The 20,238-nt window shown below is 48.6% G+C and overlaps 10 protein-coding genes and 1 non-coding gene across 14 annotated transcripts; 5 read left to right on the top strand and 6 right to left on the bottom strand.

Moving 5' to 3' along the window:
• Nucleotides 1-28: 28 nt before the first annotated feature.
• Nucleotides 29-869, top strand: LOC9640401 (vacuolar protein sorting-associated protein 28 homolog 1). The gene has a single exon (XM_002971956.2). The coding sequence runs from the start codon at nucleotides 62-64 to the stop codon at nucleotides 755-757; it is 696 nt and encodes a 231-aa protein (XP_002972002.1). The 5' UTR covers nucleotides 29-61; the 3' UTR covers nucleotides 758-869.
• Nucleotides 864-3,743, bottom strand: LOC112346955 (pentatricopeptide repeat-containing protein At4g02750-like). The gene is made up of 3 exons (XM_024676998.1): nucleotides 3,564-3,743; nucleotides 3,170-3,291; nucleotides 864-2,670 (listed from the first exon to the last, which is right to left on the bottom strand). The coding sequence occupies exons 1-3, from the start codon at nucleotides 3,741-3,743 to the stop codon at nucleotides 864-866; spliced, it is 2,109 nt and encodes a 702-aa protein (XP_024532766.1).
• Nucleotides 3,744-4,386: 643 nt separating this feature from the next.
• LOC9640645 (phosphoglycerate kinase 3, cytosolic) lies at nucleotides 4,387-6,706 on the bottom strand. Of its 2 annotated transcripts, none has more exons than XM_024676921.1 (7): nucleotides 6,035-6,706; nucleotides 5,879-5,956; nucleotides 5,563-5,823; nucleotides 5,187-5,504; nucleotides 4,965-5,123; nucleotides 4,689-4,904; nucleotides 4,387-4,601 (listed from the first exon to the last, which is right to left on the bottom strand). In XM_024676921.1, exons 1-6 carry the CDS (start codon nucleotides 6,482-6,484, stop codon nucleotides 4,692-4,694), a joined length of 1,479 nt encoding a protein of 492 aa, XP_024532689.1. In that variant the 5' UTR covers nucleotides 6,485-6,706; the 3' UTR covers nucleotides 4,387-4,601; nucleotides 4,689-4,691. The 2 variants fall into 2 exon arrangements, with proteins under 2 accessions (XP_024532689.1, XP_024532690.1); XM_024676922.1 differs by having other exon boundaries at nucleotides 4,387-4,598.
• LOC112346940 (protein MCM10 homolog) lies at nucleotides 6,554-8,848 on the bottom strand. Of its 2 annotated transcripts, none has more exons than XM_024676926.1 (13): nucleotides 8,761-8,848; nucleotides 8,466-8,712; nucleotides 8,303-8,377; nucleotides 8,005-8,242; nucleotides 7,829-7,953; nucleotides 7,745-7,778; nucleotides 7,652-7,698; nucleotides 7,443-7,586; nucleotides 7,321-7,385; nucleotides 7,114-7,261; nucleotides 6,955-7,057; nucleotides 6,854-6,903; nucleotides 6,554-6,803 (listed from the first exon to the last, which is right to left on the bottom strand). In XM_024676926.1, exons 1-12 carry the CDS (start codon nucleotides 8,822-8,824, stop codon nucleotides 6,874-6,876), a joined length of 1,320 nt encoding a protein of 439 aa, XP_024532694.1. In that variant the 5' UTR covers nucleotides 8,825-8,848; the 3' UTR covers nucleotides 6,554-6,803; nucleotides 6,854-6,873. The 2 variants fall into 2 exon arrangements, with proteins under 2 accessions (XP_024532694.1, XP_024532695.1); XM_024676927.1 differs by having other exon boundaries at nucleotides 7,114-7,258.
• Nucleotides 8,849-8,892: 44 nt separating this feature from the next.
• On the top strand, nucleotides 8,893-10,009 carry LOC9640400. Its single transcript, XM_002971955.2, has 7 exons — nucleotides 8,893-9,145; nucleotides 9,205-9,271; nucleotides 9,337-9,428; nucleotides 9,483-9,564; nucleotides 9,627-9,646; nucleotides 9,708-9,787; nucleotides 9,841-10,009. Exons 1-7 carry the CDS (start codon nucleotides 8,907-8,909, stop codon nucleotides 9,981-9,983), a joined length of 723 nt encoding a protein of 240 aa, XP_002972001.2. The 5' UTR covers nucleotides 8,893-8,906; the 3' UTR covers nucleotides 9,984-10,009.
• On the bottom strand, nucleotides 10,002-10,772 carry LOC9640644 (universal stress protein PHOS34). The gene is made up of 3 exons (XM_024676997.1): nucleotides 10,448-10,772; nucleotides 10,160-10,365; nucleotides 10,002-10,095 (listed from the first exon to the last, which is right to left on the bottom strand). Exons 1-3 carry the CDS (start codon nucleotides 10,676-10,678, stop codon nucleotides 10,002-10,004), a joined length of 531 nt encoding a protein of 176 aa, XP_024532765.1. The 5' UTR covers nucleotides 10,679-10,772.
• Nucleotides 10,773-10,846: 74 nt separating this feature from the next.
• LOC9640399 lies at nucleotides 10,847-12,053 on the top strand. The gene is made up of 5 exons (XM_002971954.2): nucleotides 10,847-11,060; nucleotides 11,119-11,279; nucleotides 11,336-11,384; nucleotides 11,483-11,652; nucleotides 11,715-12,053. Exons 1-5 carry the CDS (start codon nucleotides 10,931-10,933, stop codon nucleotides 12,024-12,026), a joined length of 822 nt encoding a protein of 273 aa, XP_002972000.1. The 5' UTR covers nucleotides 10,847-10,930; the 3' UTR covers nucleotides 12,027-12,053.
• A 191-nt stretch (nucleotides 12,054-12,244) lies between these two features.
• LOC112347009 lies at nucleotides 12,245-12,332 on the top strand. Its single transcript, XR_002992638.1, has one exon. It is a non-coding gene; the product is annotated as a small nucleolar RNA Z122 (small nucleolar RNA).
• Nucleotides 12,333-12,571: 239 nt separating this feature from the next.
• Nucleotides 12,572-13,239, bottom strand: LOC9640643. The gene is made up of 2 exons (XM_002971766.2): nucleotides 12,944-13,239; nucleotides 12,572-12,886 (listed from the first exon to the last, which is right to left on the bottom strand). Exons 1-2 carry the CDS (start codon nucleotides 13,201-13,203, stop codon nucleotides 12,670-12,672), a joined length of 477 nt encoding a protein of 158 aa, XP_002971812.1. The 5' UTR covers nucleotides 13,204-13,239; the 3' UTR covers nucleotides 12,572-12,669.
• LOC9640398 (cell division control protein 6 homolog B) lies at nucleotides 13,224-15,242 on the top strand. 2 transcript variants are annotated; one of them, XM_002971953.2, is made up of 13 exons: nucleotides 13,224-13,551; nucleotides 13,605-13,679; nucleotides 13,735-13,835; nucleotides 13,890-13,996; nucleotides 14,049-14,108; nucleotides 14,165-14,238; nucleotides 14,291-14,341; nucleotides 14,393-14,442; nucleotides 14,494-14,665; nucleotides 14,719-14,781; nucleotides 14,837-14,932; nucleotides 14,983-15,072; nucleotides 15,126-15,227. In XM_002971953.2, the coding sequence occupies exons 1-13, from the start codon at nucleotides 13,324-13,326 to the stop codon at nucleotides 15,156-15,158; spliced, it is 1,200 nt and encodes a 399-aa protein (XP_002971999.1). In that variant the 5' UTR covers nucleotides 13,224-13,323; the 3' UTR covers nucleotides 15,159-15,227. The 2 variants fall into 2 exon arrangements, with proteins under 2 accessions (XP_002971999.1, XP_024532679.1); XM_024676911.1 differs by having other exon boundaries at nucleotides 14,983-15,242.
• Nucleotides 15,243-15,283: 41 nt separating this feature from the next.
• Nucleotides 15,284-16,535, bottom strand: LOC112346954 (pentatricopeptide repeat-containing protein At4g02750-like). Its single transcript, XM_024676996.1, has 2 exons — nucleotides 15,431-16,535; nucleotides 15,284-15,324 (listed from the first exon to the last, which is right to left on the bottom strand). The coding sequence occupies exons 1-2, from the start codon at nucleotides 16,533-16,535 to the stop codon at nucleotides 15,284-15,286; spliced, it is 1,146 nt and encodes a 381-aa protein (XP_024532764.1).
• Between the last annotated feature and the right edge of the window lie 3,703 nt (nucleotides 16,536-20,238).

The raw sequence follows: 20,238 nt of genomic DNA, 5'->3' as shown, positions 1-20,238 counted from the left end.
TAGGGCTCTTCGTGGAGTGTTAGGGTTAGGGCAGGATCGCGAGGAGGAGGAAGAGGAAGAAATGGCGTACCCGCTCCATCCGCAGCAGCAGCAGCAGCATCAGCTCCAGCACCACCAGCACCAGCAAGAGGTGAAGCTGTGGTCCGACAAGCGCGAGCGCGAGATGTTCGAGAACTTCGCGGATCTCTTCGCCATCATCAAGACGACGGAGAAGCTGGAGAAGGCGTACGTGCGCGACGCGATGAGCGCGCGGGACTACGAGCCGTGGTGCACCAAGCTCATCGCGCAGTTCCGGACGCTCAAGAACGCGCTGCGCGACGTGGTGCCCGACGTGGACCGCTTCATGGCCGCCTACAAGATGGACTGCCCCGCCGCGCACAACCGGCTGCTCGTCTCGGGCATCCCCGCCACGGTGGAGCACAAGAGCGCCACCTCCTCGTCCTTCGACGCCGGCGCCACCGCGGTGGCGGTGGCCGAGTGCGTCCAGCACTACATCACCGCCATGGACTCGCTCAAGCTCAACATGGTGGCGGTGGATCAGATCCACCCGCTGCTGCTGGACCTCCTCTCGGCGCTCAACCGGGTGCCGCAGCTCACCGCCGACTTCGAGGGCAAGGTGAAGACGCGGGACTGGATCGCCAAGCTCAACAAGATGGGCGCCTCGGACGAGCTCACGGAGCAGCAGGCGCGGCAGCTCCTCTTCGATCTCGACTCCTCGTACAACGCGTTCATCAACTCGCTGCCCAAGCATACGTGATCCATCCATGAATGTAAGTAAGCTTCTCCAAAGGTACATAGATTTCACGCTAGAAGCCAGTAGTCCAGCACTGTATCACAATGGTTGGAACACGCGTGGTAAGCTTTCAAGCTGTGGCTAGTCTTGCGTTTGCCAGGAGCACATATGGTGCTCCATTGCTGGGATCCAATCTAGTCACCTCTTTGGCAGCTCCAGCTCTGTCAACTCCAACGTCCCCTGTCGCTCCAAGCAAGCAGATCCACTCGAAACCATCTGGCTCGAAAGGCATGCTTCTCATCAGATCCCTCGCCGATTGGAGGTAGCCGGACTTGCTCAAGAGGTCTACCATGCAGCCGAACTGCTGCTTGGTCGCGACCAAACCGTGGTCTCGGCTCATGCCTTGGCAGATGCCCCTCGCCATCTTCAAGTCGCCGGTGTGGACGCATCCAACGAGCAACGCAGTGAACGAGATGTCGTCGGGCTCAAGGCCCTCGGCCAGCATTCTCTGGAAAAACTCGAGCGCGACGTCGAAATCGTGTGCGTGCATGGACAGCATCGTGTTCCAGGAGACGAGGTTTCGGTCTGGAATGCGGTGAAAGAGCGAAGTTGATTTCGCAGTATGCCCTCTCTGGGCATATGCGGAGAGGAGGATGTTCCAAGACACCTGGTTTGCATCTGGCATGCTGTTAAAGAGTTCATGAGTCTCGACAAGACTTTGCATTTGAGAGTATGCAAGAAGCATAATGTTCCAGCAGATCAAATCCCTGAACGGCATTCCAAGAAACACGCCCCTAGCATCTTCCAGATGCCCAGTTTGGGCATAACAGCCTATCATCCCGGTCCAGGAGATCAGGTCGCGCCGCGGCATCCGATCAAATACTTCCTTCGCTCCATCACAGAGGCCATTGTGAGCGTAAGCATTCAGAATTGCGTTCCAGGAAACCTGGTCGTGATCCGGCATTGCATCAAACAGATGCTTGGCCGATCCCACATCGCCACTCCTCGAGAAGGCAGAGATCATTGTCGCCACAGAGAAGAGATCGCATTCCCTCATGTCTCCAAACAAGCATCTAGCCTCTGCAATTTTCCCATGTACGGCATATGCCTCTAGCATGGCTGCCCACGACACCATACTCCGGTGCGGCATACTGTCAAACAAATTCTTAGAATCTTCCAGATGCCCATTCTGGGCATATGCTTCCAGCATTGCCGTGCAAGACACAATGTCGTACTCCGGTAGAGATCGATACCATTTCTCCGCCCGATCCCGATCCTTGGCTTGGATGAGTACGGACAAGTGTAGCGTAAACGATGCAAGATCCCACGCTGGCATCCTATCAAACAGAGCTTTCGTAGAGAGTAAATTCCCGGCTGCGGCATATACTGAGAGCATGGCATTCCATGCGATAAGATCCGGCCTGGGCATAGATTCAAACAGCGTTTTAGAATCATCAACGCTAAAGTTGCGACAGTACACGATGAGGATTGTGGTCCATGAAGCAGCATTCCGAAAAGGCATGACATTAAACAGTGTCTTTGCTCTGCCAATTTGCCCAACTTCGGCATATGCAGATATCATGACATTGTATGAAATGGGGTCTTTGACCTGCATGGAGTTAAAAATATCCTCGGCAAGTTCAATGTTCTCGGTATCTGCAAATACTTTGAGCATGATTGTGGACGAGACGAGATCCCATTCTGGCATGGAATCAAAGAGCGACTTTGCCTCGTCCACATGCCCGTTCCGGGCATATGCCCTGAGCATGAAATTCCACGAGTAGCTGTCTTTCTGGGGCGTGGAATCGAACAGCTGACGTGCACGGCATGTATTCCCGCAGTTCCCGTGCATTTGGACGAGCACATTGCGCAGGAATGTGGAGTTTCCAAGAGACAAAATCTGGGCTTCGACATGCTCGGCAGTGGAGGGACTTGCACTGTTTGCGAGACGAACGAGATCATCCAAGCATGAGCGCATGCTTTGTTCATCTCGGCCTATTAGGAGACTCTTAAGTATGTCTTATTAATAGATTCTTATATTTCAATGATTCATAAAATTTCAAGATAACCACTCTTAAGTAAATATTATTATATTTCATGAAATTTCAAGAAATAGTGAAACTGAGTCATCAAGAATGACTTTGAGTTTGAAAGCCAAACATCACCAAAAAATGACAGAGTCCGTCAAAGAAACAACACATTCAAGTCTTAATTCAGTCAGCAGTCTTATAGGACGTCCCAGACTTGATCACTGGTCAGTCATGGCCAAGGACCACTATGTTTTGGACAGTTTGTAATCTTATTTCGCCTCTCTTAATTAAGAGTCAAACATGAAATTGGACCAGAATAAATCGTAGGCAGATCATTGTCCTAGAATCTTTCGATATAACATGCAAGACTGGTGGAATTTAAAAAGTTTAAAGACATCTAAAATACAGAAAAATATTCCTGGATTCAACCTGAACATCGTATCCAGAAGACTGCTCAGGTATTCGACACTTCGGGATCCGTGGAAGCAGGATGCGTTTCCATGGCCCAATTAATTGGTAAGCTGCAGCCTATAGACAATTAGAAAGTGTACAGACACTCCAACCAGCAAGTGTGTGTGGCACGGCGCTAGGAAGATTTTTTTTTGTCTTTTTAAGCTTGTCAAAAACATTACGGGAGGAGTTGACGAGCAGCAGCAGCAGCAACGGGTAGTATCGATTGTTTCCAAGGAGTGGCAGATATTTGAGCAATGGAGCAGTTTGTTTGGAGACTCTGTTTACGTCAACTGGAGACAGGCTTGGGATGAGAGCAAGATGCTTTTTCCCAGCATGATATCCTACACGGTGCTCATAGATTGGAAGGGCTCGTTCCGAGTTGCAGGAGACATCTTCGAGTCAACGACCTCCATAGACGTGTCCTGCAACAACCTCAGCGGCGACATTCCAGCGGACTGGTTGCTCTGAGGAACTTGAACATGGCTTTCAACAATTTCGATGGTTCCATACCCAGTGAGCTCGGTCATGGAATCTCTGGATCTGCCTAATAGGGCATTCCATCGCAGCTCACACTCTTGAGCTTTCTGGCTTACTTCAACGTCTCCAGCAACCAACTAAGTGGCAACTTCAGGTTTGAAGCTTCCTCCTTTACAGAAAACCGGGCACTTTGTTCTCAGCAGCTGCCTTCTGGCACAGCCGATTCAGTCTGAAATGCAGGACAAAGAATTCATTTCAACTAGTCTAGAATTAAGCATATTTGTTCCCAGAACCCTAAATACTCTTTTCGTAATTATCTTTTGTTCTGAAATAGCATTGGCATGGTGGCAAGTAAAATCACCGTTCTCAACCAGACAGAACTTATTACCTAGAACATACCTCAAACTCTTAACTTCCTGTGAAACTTGACCACTCTCGGGCTCTTCATGAACAGGCTATAGGCTTCAATAATGTGTATGTTCATCTCCATTGACATACGTGTCCTCCCACAACCATAGAAACTTCATTGCCACTCCCATCCAGAGAGGGTCCATAGAAAGATCTCTGGCTGAATTGATGTTATTATGTTTAAAAGCACAAAAGAATGACATTGCTGTCCTTCATAGCTTGGACAATATATAAATATTGGCTTTCTTCAAGTACGAATTACTAATCTAATCCAGGAATCTATCGTGATAGAATAATTTAACATATTGGACAACAATAAACAATGGCACTTCCTTTGCAAAGGTTTGCCCTCCATGAAGGTAAGCAAAGCCATTCACATAATTTCTCTTATAGGTTTTGCTTGGGTTTTTAGGATAGAACCAAGAAGAATCGGCAAGTTCCAAGAATTTTCTTCTTGTGGATTTTTAGATGCTGGCGCTGAGAGCTCAAGATCATCGCTGCTGCCGAGTTAAGATAAGTTACAGTTGCCCAGCTTATTGGAGCCAAAACAAAGAGAGGAGAAAAATGTAGAAACGGTAGAGCATTACCTCCTACACCGTGACTGCCGCTACCGCCTCGTCAAGAGCAGCGACGCCAGGAAGAACTTTGCCTTCGAGCAGCTCCAAACTAGCACCACCCCCGGTTGATATGTGGCTCATCTTATCCGCGACCCCGACTTTCTCCACGGCCGCCACGGAATCACCTCCGCCGATGATTGTAGTCACACCTTTGCCGCTAAGCTCCGCCAGCTTCTTCGCAACAGCCTGCGAAAAACAAGGCAAAAGTTCTTAGATCGTTGGAAGTTCGCAAAAGCGTTCTTTTACCTCCGTGCCAACCGCGAACTTGTCAAACTCGAACACTCCCATGGGCCCGTTCCAGATCACGGTCTTGGTGGTGTCCAATGCCTCGTTGAACGTCTTCACAGAGTCGGGGCCGATGTCGAGACCCATCCAGCCATCGGGGATTGCTGTCGATGGTACGATCTGTGGAAGAACAAGAGAGAAAATTTCGTCGGACGTTGGAAAATTGGTGCCAGGAGACTCTACCTTGCTGTTCGCGTCTGCTGCGAACTTGTCAGCCACCACCACGTCTGTGGGAAGGAGCAAGGAGACACCTTTGTCCTTGGCCGTCTTCATCAGGGATTTCGCCAGGTCGATCTTATCCTCCTCAACGAGTGAGGATCCCACAGAGAGGCCCTGCGCTTTGAAGAAGGTGAAGATCATTCCTCCTCCGAGTAACAAGATGTTGCATTTCTCCAACAGGGATTCAATCACTCCAATCTTGGACGACACCTTGGAGCCTCCAACGATGGCAGCAAATGGTCTTTTAGGATTCGACACGGCTCCATCGAGGTAGTCGAGTTCCTGGCAAATTCGTCGTCAACTCAGGGAAGCATTGGGAAAAAGAAAAAAGAAAATCTACCTTTTGCAAGAGGAATCCAGCCACGGAGGGCTTGAGGAACTTGGTCACGCCCTCGGTAGAAGCATGAGCTCTGTGAGCGGTACCAAAAGCATCGTTCACGTACAAATCAGCCAGTGCTGCCAGCTTCTGCGCGTGCTCGGGGACATTCTTCTCCTCCTCGGGATAGAATCTTACATTCTCGAGAAGCAGCACCCCACCGTCGGGCAAAGCAGCAACCTTCTTCTCAACTTCCGGACCAATCGAATCGTCGGCTTTCTCGACCTGAAGAAACAAAAAAGAGCTCATTCAATAAAAACACTTGAGAAAACAAGCTTGCCTTAATGCCGAGAAGCTCTGAGAGCCTTGGAACAAGAGGAGTAAGCCGATACTTGTCAGTAACACCTTTCGGACGTCCCTATAAGAGAGAAAAGCAAGGATGAGAAAAGCTTCGAGAAATTCTTTCCATCTATCGAAACTAGAAGAAAAAACTTACCAGATGGCTCGAGAGGATGACCTTTGCTCCATTGCTGATGAGATACTTGATCGTCGGCACGGCGGCACGAATCCTCGTATCGTCGGTGATCTTGAGATCGCCATCCAAGGGGACGTTGAGATCGGCCCTCACGAAGACGCGCTTGCCTTTTAAATCCGCCTCCTTGAGATCGCCGACGCTCTTCTTGGCCATGCACACCACGCCGCGGCTGCCCCGCCCATGGCCTCTGCTCACCAGGGATGCCACGGCCGCAACGAAATCCTGGTGCTGATCCAATGCGCCCAGCTTGCGCACATCCCTGCGCCCGGCGACGAGGCCGCTGAAGGACTGGAGCCTGAAAGACCTGAATCCGGCGCGATTGCTCGACGAGCTCGACGAGGACGACGCCGATCCGAGCGACGCCGCGGGCGAGATGAGCTGCGATGAGGCGGCGGCTGCCGTGGCGGCCATGGTGGACGGATCGATCGAGGCGGAGAGAGGAGCGCGGCGGCTAGGGAAGAACTGCCGCAGAGAAATGGCTACTAGCTAGTAGAGCATCATTAGCTTAAAGTCAAAATGGGGGTTTACACTAATCGCGATGACGTGGGCTCCTGGCCGCGAATAAAAGAATGACGCGTGGCAGAGCCTCCCCTCTTAGATAAGGCGCTTTCCGGCCGCTAGTATTGCGACCGCTAGAATTTCTTCTTCCTGGCGGATGTTTCGTATGAAGAAAAATATCCACGCGATTTTCTTGTGGCTCGCAAGCTTTGGATCATCGGTTCTTAGTGGCCTGCGACAAAATGCTGAAGCAATCCAACGACGCAAGCGAGTGATTTTTACCTCTCGAGATATGCATGGGATTATGATTTAAATATCGACATCGCCTGGGCCTGGTGAAAGTCAATCCAAACAAACGTGAGGTAGAGTTTTGTGACAATTACCATGGCATTGTCCGTATCCTCTTCCACTTCCAAGTCGATTTCCACGACCTCGTTCTCGAGTGCTCGATCTTTGCTCGAGTTGGATAGCTCTTTCAAGGGAGGCCTGCAGTAGACAATCCAGTGAGAAATGGATGGAGCCAGGGAGGAAAAGTGCATTACCTCGATACACTATCTCTCTCCTGTTTCAAACAGGAGACCTTCCTGCAAGGTCTCCTGTTTGAAACTTCCACTTGCTTCTTGTCGGAAGGCTTGCGATCTGATACTGCCGCTTTCTTCTTCTGGTTGGAACTGGAGAGTTCTTTGTCTTCTGAAAATCACAGTGCACAGTTACTCTCATTGTTAGAAAGAGAACGCTACCGTTGTTACCTGTCATTCTAGCCAGAAATCTTAAACCTTGCGACGACGTTCGTGTCGTCATTTTGTCGCCATTGCTGTAAACAAGAATATGGGTAATGAGAATGCCGGCGTCTGTAGCAAACATAGAGTACCTCAGCATCTTAGAAAGCTCTAAAGACGACCGATGCTTTACTCGCTTCAATGGCTGCTCCGGTGATTTCTCTATAGTGTGCTTGAGGGACTGCATTCCGCGATTCTGGTTTCTCATCGACCCGGTCAATCCAGTAGCAAGGTTTCTGCGAAAGAGTTAGTATTTAAACACATGAAAAGCGGCAAGAGAAATACATATCCAGCACATTACCCGCCATTTAGCTCTGGCCGTTTACTTCTCAAGTTTTTGCGTGCTGCCTGTAAATCAGTTAGTACACCACCAAAAAGATTTCAGTGTTCTTACGAGAGCGTGAAATTTACAGTATGCACCCTCTTTCCTGCAACATAAGTTCTAGAAGATCAACACTTCAGAGAGATATAAGCTCACCTGTTAACCGGTACTGAGCAAGGAGCTCCATCTTTGCGCTTCCCGTTACAAATGGCAAAATCCAGTGACGTCCCCACAACTGTCAATTGATTCACATCAGCAACGCTCAAGCTAAAATCACCTTTCTGGGAAATCAAAGTCAGAACAGGAAGGCTAAAAAACACATTGAGACATACCTTGTCATCGTGACGAACTTTAGCATCGAAAACCGCAATAACACTACCGACCGCCTCTTTCCAGTGTTCTTTATAAGCATCCCCAAACAAAAACAAGGAAACGGTAGACTCGTTCAGGCAAGACAGCTTCCAAATGACATAGTTTTTCGAGTTCGATGACACTCGGGGTTGGCCCTTGTCTGACAGAACGGCAATTGTTGCCCAAGAACCTCTAACACCATCGCCAATGACTGCATGCCTGACGAAAGATAAATTCTCTGTAAAGGGAGGCAAGGAAATAGAACGAAAGAATGCCTACTTGAGAGCTTCAAGCTTCACGAATCGCAGCTCCATGAGCTTTGTAGTTAGCATCTCACGGCTAAGACATCTGTTCCTGCGATCCAGAGAAAAATTCGTGGGTAAAGCAGAACATCTTATCTGTATGAACAAAACATATGTAAGAAAAACAAAAGAAACTCTACCTGATGCGAAGACCAGAGTGAACTTCGAGATCTGGTGTACTGCCGTTTGATCCGAAGCTTTGCACAGAAACTCCCTTTGATTTCTCGACCGAGGCCGGCGGGCATTTCGCTAAACTTCCACTGCTTTTCAGCACATCCTTGAAAATGGACATGTTTAGCACGGACTTGGGCCTTTCCTCTTCATCGGAGCAATAGCCTGTCGAAGGGCGCGGCAAAATCTCACTGCTGTTCGATCGATCCTTGATTTCTATCACAATGCCGCAATGTCGGCTCGATCCATTCATAGAAATCATACCTGTGCTGTCCTTCTCTTCGCCGCATTCGTCCCGAAGCGATAGAAGCAGCTCCAGATCAGCCATGGCGCTGCAGAATTTCGAAACGCCCTAAACCTTTTGGCGGGAAAGCTTGCCAGGAGCCCTAATTTCGGTATTTTCTACGGCCATGGCGGCACTGCGGCCATTGCTTCGGCGATGCGCCGCTGCTACCGCGCAATCGCGAACGCCGCTGCGCTTTTCGGCATCGTCACCAGCGGCGGCGGCGTCCACGGCGATCCCTGATGATGATCCGGCGAAGCTGCTGCATAACAAGAATGTGAGTCCCCAGGGTTTTAGAGATCAGGCTCCCGCGAAAGTGGTGTTGTACCAAGCGCGCTGGATGCGACCGCTGCGGCTTGTCGTGAGGTTTGGATCATAGATTTCTCGGAGGAATTGGCGCAGAAAAAGGATTTTTTTTGTTCTAGGCTCAAGGTAATTCAACTGGCGGGATTTGCAGCCATAGCAGCTCCATTAGCAAAGTACGTGAAAGAGGTAAGGATGCTTTCTCGTTTCTTCTTTGCTCTTCTCGTGTTATAGGTTTGTCTTTGTTTTCCAAGGGGACATTGTCTGCCGAGGCTGTAGCAGCATCTCTTGGCGTCACTTTTGGAGCTGTTGGAGCAACGCTCGCTCTCTGGTACTATTCCCGTAGGTGAGGATCACACTGGATCAAACAGATTTGCTAACTTCAACCTTTTCACTGCAGATACATTGGCGAGCTCTCGCTTGTTCCACCTCTTCCAGAATATGTAGAGATCAGCACAATGAACTTCTGGGGCCACCGCGAGGTACATGAGCTTGAATCTCCCTGTTTTGTCTTTCATCACACTAATGACACTTCCTGGAACAGAATTTACGTGTTCGAGTAAGGTAGCCGGCTTGTTCATTGTGGCAACTTCGATAATCTGATCGTGGGAGTTGTATGTTGCAGTAAGATTGATCCACCATTTCTAAATGCCACCCCGACCGACCTTTCTCGAATGGCGACTAATGTGTTCGTACCTCTGCCTGGTATGCTCTTAAATTTCTAATCTTGATCGATCTAGCCGATTTCATTGTCGCAGTAATGGGGCATCGCCAGTTCATCTTGAATTTAATTCACGGGCATCTCTACCACAAACGCTTGCTCTTCGCTCTTCTCAGCGGAACGCTGGATCCCAAAAACTTCGAGGATCTACTGGACAAGAAGAAACCGCCTACATCTTAAAGCATCTGTTCGAGCTTCTCACGAGTTTGATTGGGATTCCGGGAGCTTCACTACTGTGACTGGGCAAGGTGCGTTGTTGATTACGTAGTTACTGACGCTTCCCAGCAGCGCCCTGTGGATTGGCAACAAATGAAACGAGTTTTTTCCAAGTCGAGAAATAAGAAGCTTTGCGGTACCTTTTAACAGTCCCAAGGCCTCTACTTCCAAGCACAAGCAGGTCCAACTTAAGATCTCCAACAGCCTCGATGATCTTCTCTCGAGCATCGCCGTAGTAGACCTTACCGTCCACAGCAAACTGGAGCCAGGAGCTCGACGTTGAGATCGACAAGAACAAAAAGGAAAACGCGTAAGAAAGTTTACTTTTTTCTTCTCTCGGTGCTCTCTAATCGTTGCAAACACCTCAGGATCGGGCTGGATGCCATACTTGTCCAAGACGTGCTCGTCGTAGTCGTGCATTGGGATCAAGGCTGTGGATCAATCCTCCAGGCAAACCGAGTCTGAGAACATCTTAAGATCGATCGTTGCCACTTACGAGTGCCGGCTTTCTCGAAGAGGGCGGTGTCCTCGCCCTCTTTCTTGCGGACGACGAGGACGAAGATGTGATCGCCATCGCGCGCGAAGTGCTCGAGCGCCCAACGAAGCGCGTACCTGCTGGTGGGCGACAAATCGATCGCTATGCCCACATTCCTCGTCATCGCGCTCTTTCCCACCCTTTCCAAGCGCCATTTTGAATTCAAATTCAAAAGCCGGCCTCGTCACCTCGCCACGTCGGACGTGCCAAGTGGAGGCCCGTATCGCATAGTCCTGGGATCTGAAAGCCCTAAATCGCGAATCGTGATGGGGGCATAGAACAGGGCGCGGTCGATCGGCAGCCTAGCGGGACGGAGCCATTGCTTTCGCGGTACATTTCTCTCGTAGTTTCGATCGGTAGCTTGCGTTGGGGAGGAATGGAGGAGGAGATTCGAGCCGCTGAGGCGCAGACCGATTTGAGGGAGAATGAGACGCAAACGGCAGCCTTCGATCTCATCCAGCCCCCGTCTTGGATGTTTGTCAACATCGAGCCGTGGGTCTTTGAAGGTATAGCGATTGAATTTTTTTTCTTCTCATTTTCTTAACTCGGTGTGTTCTTTCGAAGAGAGATATGGAATGCGAAGAAGACCCCACAGGGAACAAGCAGCGGACGGGGATCGAGAGCTCTTTGCGAGAGACAAAGAAATTGTTCCAGTCCGGATGAATCCCATGGTTTTCCCCAACAGAGTTGAGAAGGAATGGCACATACCAAGCCTCGAGGAGCTCGTAAGTTTGATCATCATTTTCTCCCCAAACTCTCAAGTAACTTTCTCTTCTTGCAGACCGAGCAGCGAGATTTCATGGAGCCCTTTAAGAACTTGCTACTCAAAGGTGCTCTCCACGATTGCCGCAAGGTTTTCTCTTTTGTTTATGTGGTTTCTCTCCCTGCCGGGCTTGTTTGTGATTGAAATACAACAGCTCCCTTGCAGAGCTTGCGGAGCTTGAGCCACGCCTGAAAATCAAGGTGAACGTGGAGGAGTGGCTCCAGGGCGATTTCATCGCAATGACCGATGCCTACGCGCGACGCGCGACTCGATCCACCAAGGGAAGATCGATCGCGCGAGCGGTTCCACGCCAAAGACACTACTCCGTCCAAGTTGTAAGTCTTTCTCTTTTGTTTTTTACGTTCTAGAGAAACAGTCTCATACTCGATCGCTCCAGGGAAAGCACCGGAGAGTTTTGACACCCAGATGTGATCCAACTCTGGTGGTCAAGCTGGAGAGGCTCACGGCGATCGTGTTGTTCCAGCGCTGCCTCCGCGGCCGAGCAGCACAGATCTCGGTGCTGGAGACGCGCGAGCGGTGCATTGGATTGTACGAGCAGCTAAACCAGCTCGAGAGATACGAGGAGGTGAAAGAGCCGGAGTCGACGAGGAAGGACAAACTCTGGGGCGCAAAGTGCGTTGTGAGCGTCAATCTCTCCAACTGGCTCGACGCCATTGTCATTCCCGAGTTTAAGTTTAAAACGGAATAATAATAGTATCTCTCCTGTAAATCCAAATCCTGTCCGTCGGATTCAAGCGCAATCCCCACCGTTGGCGTCCTGTTAGGGCACTTATTTAGGGCTTTTGCGGCCACAGAAAACCTAGGGTTTGCTTGTTGCTCGAGGAGAGATGATGACTGGAATGTCGCCCCAGTCCTACTTTCTGTGAGGATTGACACGATTTTGTTTCGTCTGATCTCTGGATTTCTTTGGGAATGTGATGATGATCTTTCGCCATTTCTGACTTCTACTGCGGAAAAAATCTCATATCGATTTGCACGTCAGTCTGATTCCCAGTTTCGATTTTCTTAGGAGCTTCTGGATGGAGTTGGAGGATGATCAAAGTTCATAGACCTGTTCTGAGCTTCTCAGTGAGGATCATTTTACATGCACTACCAGCTGACAACTCCATTGTTCTTGTTTGTGAGTTTTTTTTTTCTTGGCCGATGATGCAAGCTTCTCTCAGCAAAGAGATCTGATGTTTCCCGTGAGGAACAACTCAAAATCACCATCTTTCGCCTGAGGCCATTCTTGAATGACTATCCAAATCGATGTGAATCGGAATGGTTTTCCTTGCCAATCAGACCATATCAAAGATTTTAAGACCCGATAGAAACAAAACGAAAAACCTCCCTCAGTGATCCTCGATGGCCATGGTTTGAGGTTGAGGCGCGTGGATGGTCACCGAGTCGATCGCGCTATCGCTGTTCTCCCAGCTGGATCCCAGGAAATTGATGTGCAAACCTCTTTCCTTGTAAGCTATGGAGATGGGGCCGCCACCTCGTCCTCCTCCGGCCTTGCCGTCGGGCTCGCCTAGCAGCTCCACAATCTCTCGGCCCGTCATTCCAATCCTGAAGTGGAATCGAATCGAATGATCGACTGATCGACTGAGAGGAATTTACGCTTACCTGAGCCCGTGAGGAAGATCGCCCATGAATTGGGAGTAGCCGTGCGTCCCATTGTACACATGGACGGCCTCTAGGGCTGACTCCTCGAAGCACAGCGACACGCCCAGACCTTCGTAGTTGTGATACTCACACGCCGGCCGCGATTTGAGAGCTGGGAATGCGCGCCGGCTGGGCAGTGGAATTCCTCCATCGCTCGCCCCCAAATTGCCCAAGAAAGCCGCGATCGCAGGGTCTCCTTCGCGCTTGCCAATGAGCTCCATGAACCCTAAAGTTCATGGAATTTTTTCAAACGGCTATATTTTGGCGCGGATTTTTGGAGGGAACATGTAGATTGCGCGGGGGATCTAGGGCAGGGTTTGGCATTCTTGATTGATCGCTCCATGGATTTCTCGGCTCACATCCTCGCGGCCAAGACGGCATTGCATTTGTCTGCTGTTCCTGAGGCTATTCTGTGCCGGAGCGAGCAGATCGATAGGATAATCAAGTTCTCCAAGGATTGCCTGCTAGAGAGAAGGCCAGGCAGTCTCTACGTGTGTGGGTGTCCTGGAACTGGGAAATCGCTGGCAATGGAGAAGCTAAAAGGCCTCTTGTCACAGTGGGCGGTCGAGGTAAAATCCCAAATAGCTAGACACTTGAGTTTCATCTTTGTTTTTCTATACAGGCAGGGATTTTACCACCGGATGTGGCTTCTGTCAATTGCACAACGCTCACAGATGCTACACAGATCTACTCCAGGGTATGAACTTTTTTTCCTTTGTGCTTGGACGATGGAATGCTCGTTTGTTTCGCAGATTTATCACTCCTTACAACCAGGCGCTGACGATGATCGAAGCGTCGGGTACCAACAACTTAAGAAGTTACTATCGTTCAACAGGGGTGCGAAGAAAATGCAGTATGTTTTTGTTTTCCTTGCCACTTTTTGGAATCGCTAAGCTTTTCTTGCCAGGCTTTTAATCATCGATGAAATGGACTATCTCATAACCAGAGAACAAACTGTGTTGTATGAGCTGTTCCAATTATCCGTTTTGAAAGACAGCAGCTGCATTCTAATAGGTGAGCTGTTTTCTACGCGTTCTTGTGTGCTGATGCTCTTTTCTTGTCAAAGGAATTGCTAACGCCATCGATTTAACTGAAAGATTTCTACCAAGGCTGAGAACTTTCAGCTGTAAGGCTTGCGCTGATGTTTATTCTGTTTGTATCTTATTGTCGATCGTATTGCAGGTAACCCGGAGGTCATCACATTTCCTGCGTATACCAAAGACCAAATTTTCGCTGTCTTGCTTCAAAGATTATCGGTAGAAGACGGCAACACATCTTGTCTTTGAGTATTAACATTGCCTTTTCCAGTCTCTATCGGTGGCTACGTTTCATCCTGCAGCCTTGGAGCTGTGCGCCAGAGTAAGTTATTGCAACCACCTTAGCTGATGTTCTAATCTTTCAATGGAACAGAGGGTATCTGCTGCATCCGGGGACATGAGAAAAGCCTTGTACGCTTGCAGGTTGGTAATTCCCTGTGACTTCTTATGATTCTTAACTTTGGTGCGTTGCAGGACTGCTCTTGATCTTTTTGAAGCCGAGAACAAAAGCAAATCTACAGAGCCTGAAGCGACGTGCTTGCAAAGGGATCAGTTTGTGCAAGTTGATCACATGGCAAGGGCGTTGGCCAAAGTTTTCCGTTCTCCTGTCATTGAAACTATTCAAGCTTTGCCAAAACATTCGCAGGTAATACCAGTGTTTGTCATGCGTTATCTGCTCATTTCGTTATCGATGTACAGATGGTCTTATGTAGTGCCGCTAATCTCTTCCGGAAGAGAAAGAGGGACGCGCCATTAGGCGAGGTAGGCGTTCTTCAAGTGTCAAAATTGATGAGTGGACTTACGGGAAGCTTTGCAGCTGAATAAGCAGTACCTGGGGTTTTGTAAAACAACTGGTATGCGCCCTGTATCTTCTCAAGAATTCTCTGGAATTTGTCAACTAATTGCCGACCAGGTATAAGCTATGTGGCAAGACAAACTAGTGTTTAATCTTCGACATTTCAGGGTCTTCTTGGCCTCGGTACAGCTCGCGAAGATCGTCTCAGAAAGACAAAGTTGCAAGTAGACCATGATGACGTCGTATTTGCACTACAGGTTCGTCTCGCACTGTTTAAACACCACATTCGATATTTACGTTCTTCAAGCAGGGAGTTCGCTTCTTCCGAAACAGCCTGTTGTAAATCTACAAAGGAGACAACAGCTAACTTCAACGATCCACCGGTGCGAGCGTCTCAACTATTGTGAGCACCACACTCGGACATTGCTGCCAGCAGCACGTATGTTCCGTCGTCCTGCGGATTCAACTCTAGAGCTTGCTTTGCTGCTCGGCTTCCACTTCGACCATCACTGTAACTCTTACAAGCGCTCAGGAGCGATTGCCAGTCGACGTCTCCCGGCTTAAACGGCATGCTGGCGATGACTTCCTCGGCTTCCTTCAGATATCCCGCCCGACCAAGCAGATCAATCAGGCTTCCATACAGCTGCTTCGTCGGATCAATGCCAAAGTCGACAGCCATGGACGCGAAGCAGCTCAAAGCGGTGCGGACGCTACCGCCATGGTTGAATCCGACCAGTATCGACACAAAGCAGACATCATCCGGAAGAACTCCTTGAAGCAGCATCCTTTGGAAGTGATCCAGCGAAGTTTTGTACGACATAGTTGGGGTAATCGAGTTCAAGGCCCCAGTCCAAGATACAACGTCACACTCGGGCATGGTCTGGAAGAAGCTGTGAGCTCGAGCGTACAGACCATTGTGGACAAATCCGCCGAGCAGCGCGTTCCATGACACAAGAGTCCTCTCCGGCATCGAATCGAACAGAGCTTTTGCTTCGTCGATATAACCACTCCTTGCATAGGCCGAGAGCATTGCAGTGAAGGAAACCACGTCCCTGTGAGGCATTCTTGCGTGGAACAAGCTGGTGGCTTTGTCGAGATGCCCGCTCTGGGCATAGCCATACAGCACTGCGTTCCATGACTTCACATCAACAGGCATAGATAAGGCTTCCATAGCCAACAGCGCCTCGTCCAGATGCCCAGAAAGGGCATTCACCGCAAGCATCGAATTCCAGGCCACAAGATCCAGTTCGGGTAATCTCACTAGTAACTTCTGTGCTCGATCAAACTCCTTCTCTTGCGCGCAAGCGGCGAGAAGAGAATTCCAGCCAGCCAGGCTCCACACCGGCATTATTTCTAAGAACTCTAGCGCCTTTACAAGATGCCCATTTTGGGCAAGTGCCGCAAGCATAGCGTTCCATGCAACGACGTCCCTCTCCGGCATGCCATCAAAACGTTCTCTCGAGTCCTCGATCTTCCCTGCCTGCGCAGATCCAGCAATCATCGTCGTCCACGAAGCCAGATCCCTTTCCGGCATCGCTTCGAAAAGATACGCTGCTTCGTCCATATGCCCCGAGAGGGCATATGCAGATAGCAGCGCGTTCCACGAGATGATGTTGCGCTCTTCCATCCGCTCAAACACATCCCAGGCGCCCTCCACCTGGTGGCATTGCGATTGCGCGCACAGCATCGCGTTCCATGACACAAGGTTCCACTCGGGCATGGCGTCAATGAGGCGGCGCGCGTGGGCAAGATCTCCGGCCAGTGCAAACGCCGACAGGAGCGACGTCCAGGCGATCACGTCGTGCTGCGGCGACGAATCGAAGATCTCCAGCGCGCGATCGAGGTCCCCGGTGGCAGCGTACGCGGCGAGCATTGCGTTCCAGGCGACGCGGTTGCGCGAGGGCATGGACTCGAAGATGCCGCGGGCCTGGGTAAGATGCCCGGCTCGGGCATATGCTACGAGCATGAGAACCCAGGTGAAGGAATCTCTGCAAGAGGGCGGGCAGAGGTTGTCGAAGACGTGGCGGGCGAGAGAGATGCTCCCGCATTTTGAGTGCATCTCCAGCAGCAGATTGCACACAAAGGTGGTGAGGTTTTGGTGGGTGCAAAGGATTTGGTTGTGGATCACCTTTGCATTGCTCGCAGTCTTGCATGACTTGATGAGCCTCTCCAAAGACTCGCTGCATGATGAGAGCATCTATTTAATTCTGGCCGTCCTGCCCGGGCACAACATCGTCTCCACTCCAGTGAGCTGGGCTATGGTGGGAATGGAGTGGAGCTGGGCTATGGTGGGAAGCATCGCGCTTCGGTCCTCATCCATCTCAGGATCCATATCCTATGCCAAGACCCGATGCATGGCTCTCGAGCCAACAGTTATTCGAAGAGGCTGAAACACCGCAGCATTGAACTCTTGAAAGACAAGCAGACGATGGAGATCATCCTGCCAAGGTAAACAAGATTATCTCCATTGAGCTATTTGGGTCCAATCAAGATATCCTTGATCCTCGGCTTTTGAGAGAATGGCAGGCCATGGAAGCTCCAATCACAGACTAGTTTATGATGATATTGCCCTTCAAATTGCAATGAGAAGTTGAGGAGTTAGAATGCCTGTGGGCAAGCATGCAACCAAGTGAAAAGAGTTTAATATTGCACTAAGCCAATTTATAGAATCAGCACGTGGAGACTGCTAGAATGAGATTCTCAACATTTCAACCCGTGTTTAATTCTATGCTATGGAGGTTTATGGCTTTGACATGTATAGAGATGCTAAATGTCTTCACCATGTATCTTAAATTCTTCATGTGAGAAACTTGTACCAATGAGTTTGTATTACAATCAGTTTTATCAAAAGTAGAGGTAGTTATCAATGTTTATCTAAGGTTAACAATAGTCATCTAAGGCTAAAGTTTATGCCAGTGGAAGAGAATAAAAATAAGTTATAGTTATTTGAGATCAAATGTTTAGTATCTGGATTCTAGCAACACTGGTGTGACATATAGTTATTCTAGTTAATTTTTAAACTTGTTAAATTGTGATATTTATCCTAAAAATGAGAATTATAAATTATATAGTTGCCTGGGTTGAAAGTCTGTTACAATAGTTTAAAAATAGGGTGAACTATCAATTTTTTAAAAAACTTATCTAATTAACTAAAAATTGAAAAAGAATAATTAATAAATAGCAAACTATATGGATTTGTGAGTGCTTGGAATATGGAAAGGGAATACAGAAAATGTGCATATCAATTAGCCCAAAAACCCTAGCTTATATATAGGAGCGAGTGGTCCGGATTGAAACCAATCCAATGGCTACCAAAATCCCACTACACTAATATTAGTATACGGCATCATAACCATACATTTAGCCCTCACATCATCCCCTCCTCTCGGAATAATAGAAGGCCGTCAAGGTTTTCTTGTAGACAGGCTGGAATCTAGAGGAATGTTAGGAGGAGGCATCGGTGGATCTGTAGATGGTATTAATTGCTCCTGATCCCTTTGTATAAAACATTTCAACCACTGCACATGCACAATTTCTGGAGGATTGGCCTGTTGGACGTCATGCCGAACTTCATAAACTTGCGGTTCAACTTGCCGCAACACGCGATACGGTCCTTTCCACTCTGCAAGGAGCCCCTTAGATAAACCACATATTGTAAGATGGGGAAAACAGACTAACACCAAATCATCCATTTTGTACTCCGTAGGTGGACGATGATGGGAGTTATAGTGCTATTGTTGTCCAACTTGTACACAGCCTAAGTGTTCGGCAGCAGTCGAACGGCTCATTAGGACATTCAAAGGGATGATTGCGAAGTATGTAAACTTTCAGCATTTGGATTGGGATGGTTATTTGCCGTCTCTTCAGTATGCCTATGTCACAGGGGTGTAGAGTTGTGGATGATAAGCACTCGTGAAAAGTGTGGCGTATCCCTAACCGAGATGTCAAAACATGAAATGCCTCAGCCATAAAAGCAGGACCATTATTTGAAAGAATCCGTTCTGGACAAGAATGCTAGAACACCACTCGATTGAGGAAGAAGTATCCAACAGCAGTTGTAAAGGCACTAACAAGAGCACTAACTTCCACTCAATGAGTCAAGTAGTCAGAAGCAATAATAACCTACTCATTGCCAACAGTCGACTGTGGAAAAGGTCCTATAAGATTAAACACTAACAACTCCAATGGACGGGAAATTGCAATTGACTCTAACTGTCCTTCCGTAGCACAAGGGGGAGTATTACGAGCTTGGCACCAAATGCAGCTACGCACATACCGGATAACATCACGTCGCATCTCCGGCTAATAGAAAGACCTGCGCAGTTTCTCGGTCACACGATGATGTCCCATATGCCCACCTAAAACAAGAGAATCATGGTAAGTATGGGGAAACCGCGGAATAAAGACAGAAGGCACCACCAGCCGTAAATGATCATCAGGATCCGTCCCCACAAAATAAAGAAGGCCATCTTCAAGGCGATATTGAGAATGTAAATGCTGGAAAGGCAAGCCATCAGTAAGTGATATAGGATTTTCAAACGCATTTCGAAGCCTTCGAATCCATAGCTCAATCTTTTGAGCCTCGCGAACTTCATCAAGAGAAGGTAAACCTTGCTCTGCGCCTTGTGGACACTGAACGTTAAGTACAGCAACTGTCGATGGCATAGAATCCTCGTCTAGAAAATTCACAGATGCTAGAACAACAAACTCATCAGAAACATGAGAAGAGAGTGGAGAAGGAAGAGAAGCTTGAGAAAGGGCATTAGCATCAGCCATAGAACTCCTTGGGTGATGAACAACATCAAAATCATATATCTGAAGCTTCAAAACCCACTGAGCAGTATGACCAACCAGGTTCTTTCGCTTCAATAATGAAGTAACGGCAGCATGGTCACCTTCAAGTAATATTTGAGAACCATGTAGATATGCATGAAGTTTCTCGAAACTCTAAACTGCCACTAAACACTTCTTCTTTGTCATGGAGTAGTTCACCTCTGCTGGTTGTAACGTACGGCTTATATATGCAATGGGATGATGCTGACCAGGCACACTCGGGCTCTCTTGCATTAACACACCTCCAAGACCAATGTCAGAAGCATCTACGCGCAAAATAAAAGGTCTAGTGTAGTCAAGATATGCCAAAACTGAAGGAGTCTTTGAGATCCACAAACACTCGCTCACAATCTCAAGACCAAATGAAAGATGATGTTGATGACTTCAGTAACGCTCGCAATGGTGCAATGCGATCAAAAAGATGATCCACAAAACGACCGAGATACTGCACCTTGCCCAAGAAGCACTACACATCATTCACACACTTCGGAGTAGGGAACTTTAGAACGGCTACAAGTTTGTCAGGATCAAATTGCAAACCTTCACAAGGACACTCAAACATTCTAAAACACCAAGAAGTGGTATTTGGT

This window comes from Selaginella moellendorffii, unplaced genomic scaffold (genome assembly GCF_000143415.4).
Source record: "Selaginella moellendorffii unplaced genomic scaffold, v1.0 SELMOscaffold_18, whole genome shotgun sequence".
Lineage (NCBI taxonomy): Eukaryota > Viridiplantae > Streptophyta > Lycopodiopsida > Selaginellales > Selaginellaceae > Selaginella > Selaginella moellendorffii.
This window is presented reverse-complemented; position numbering and strand designations above follow the sequence as displayed.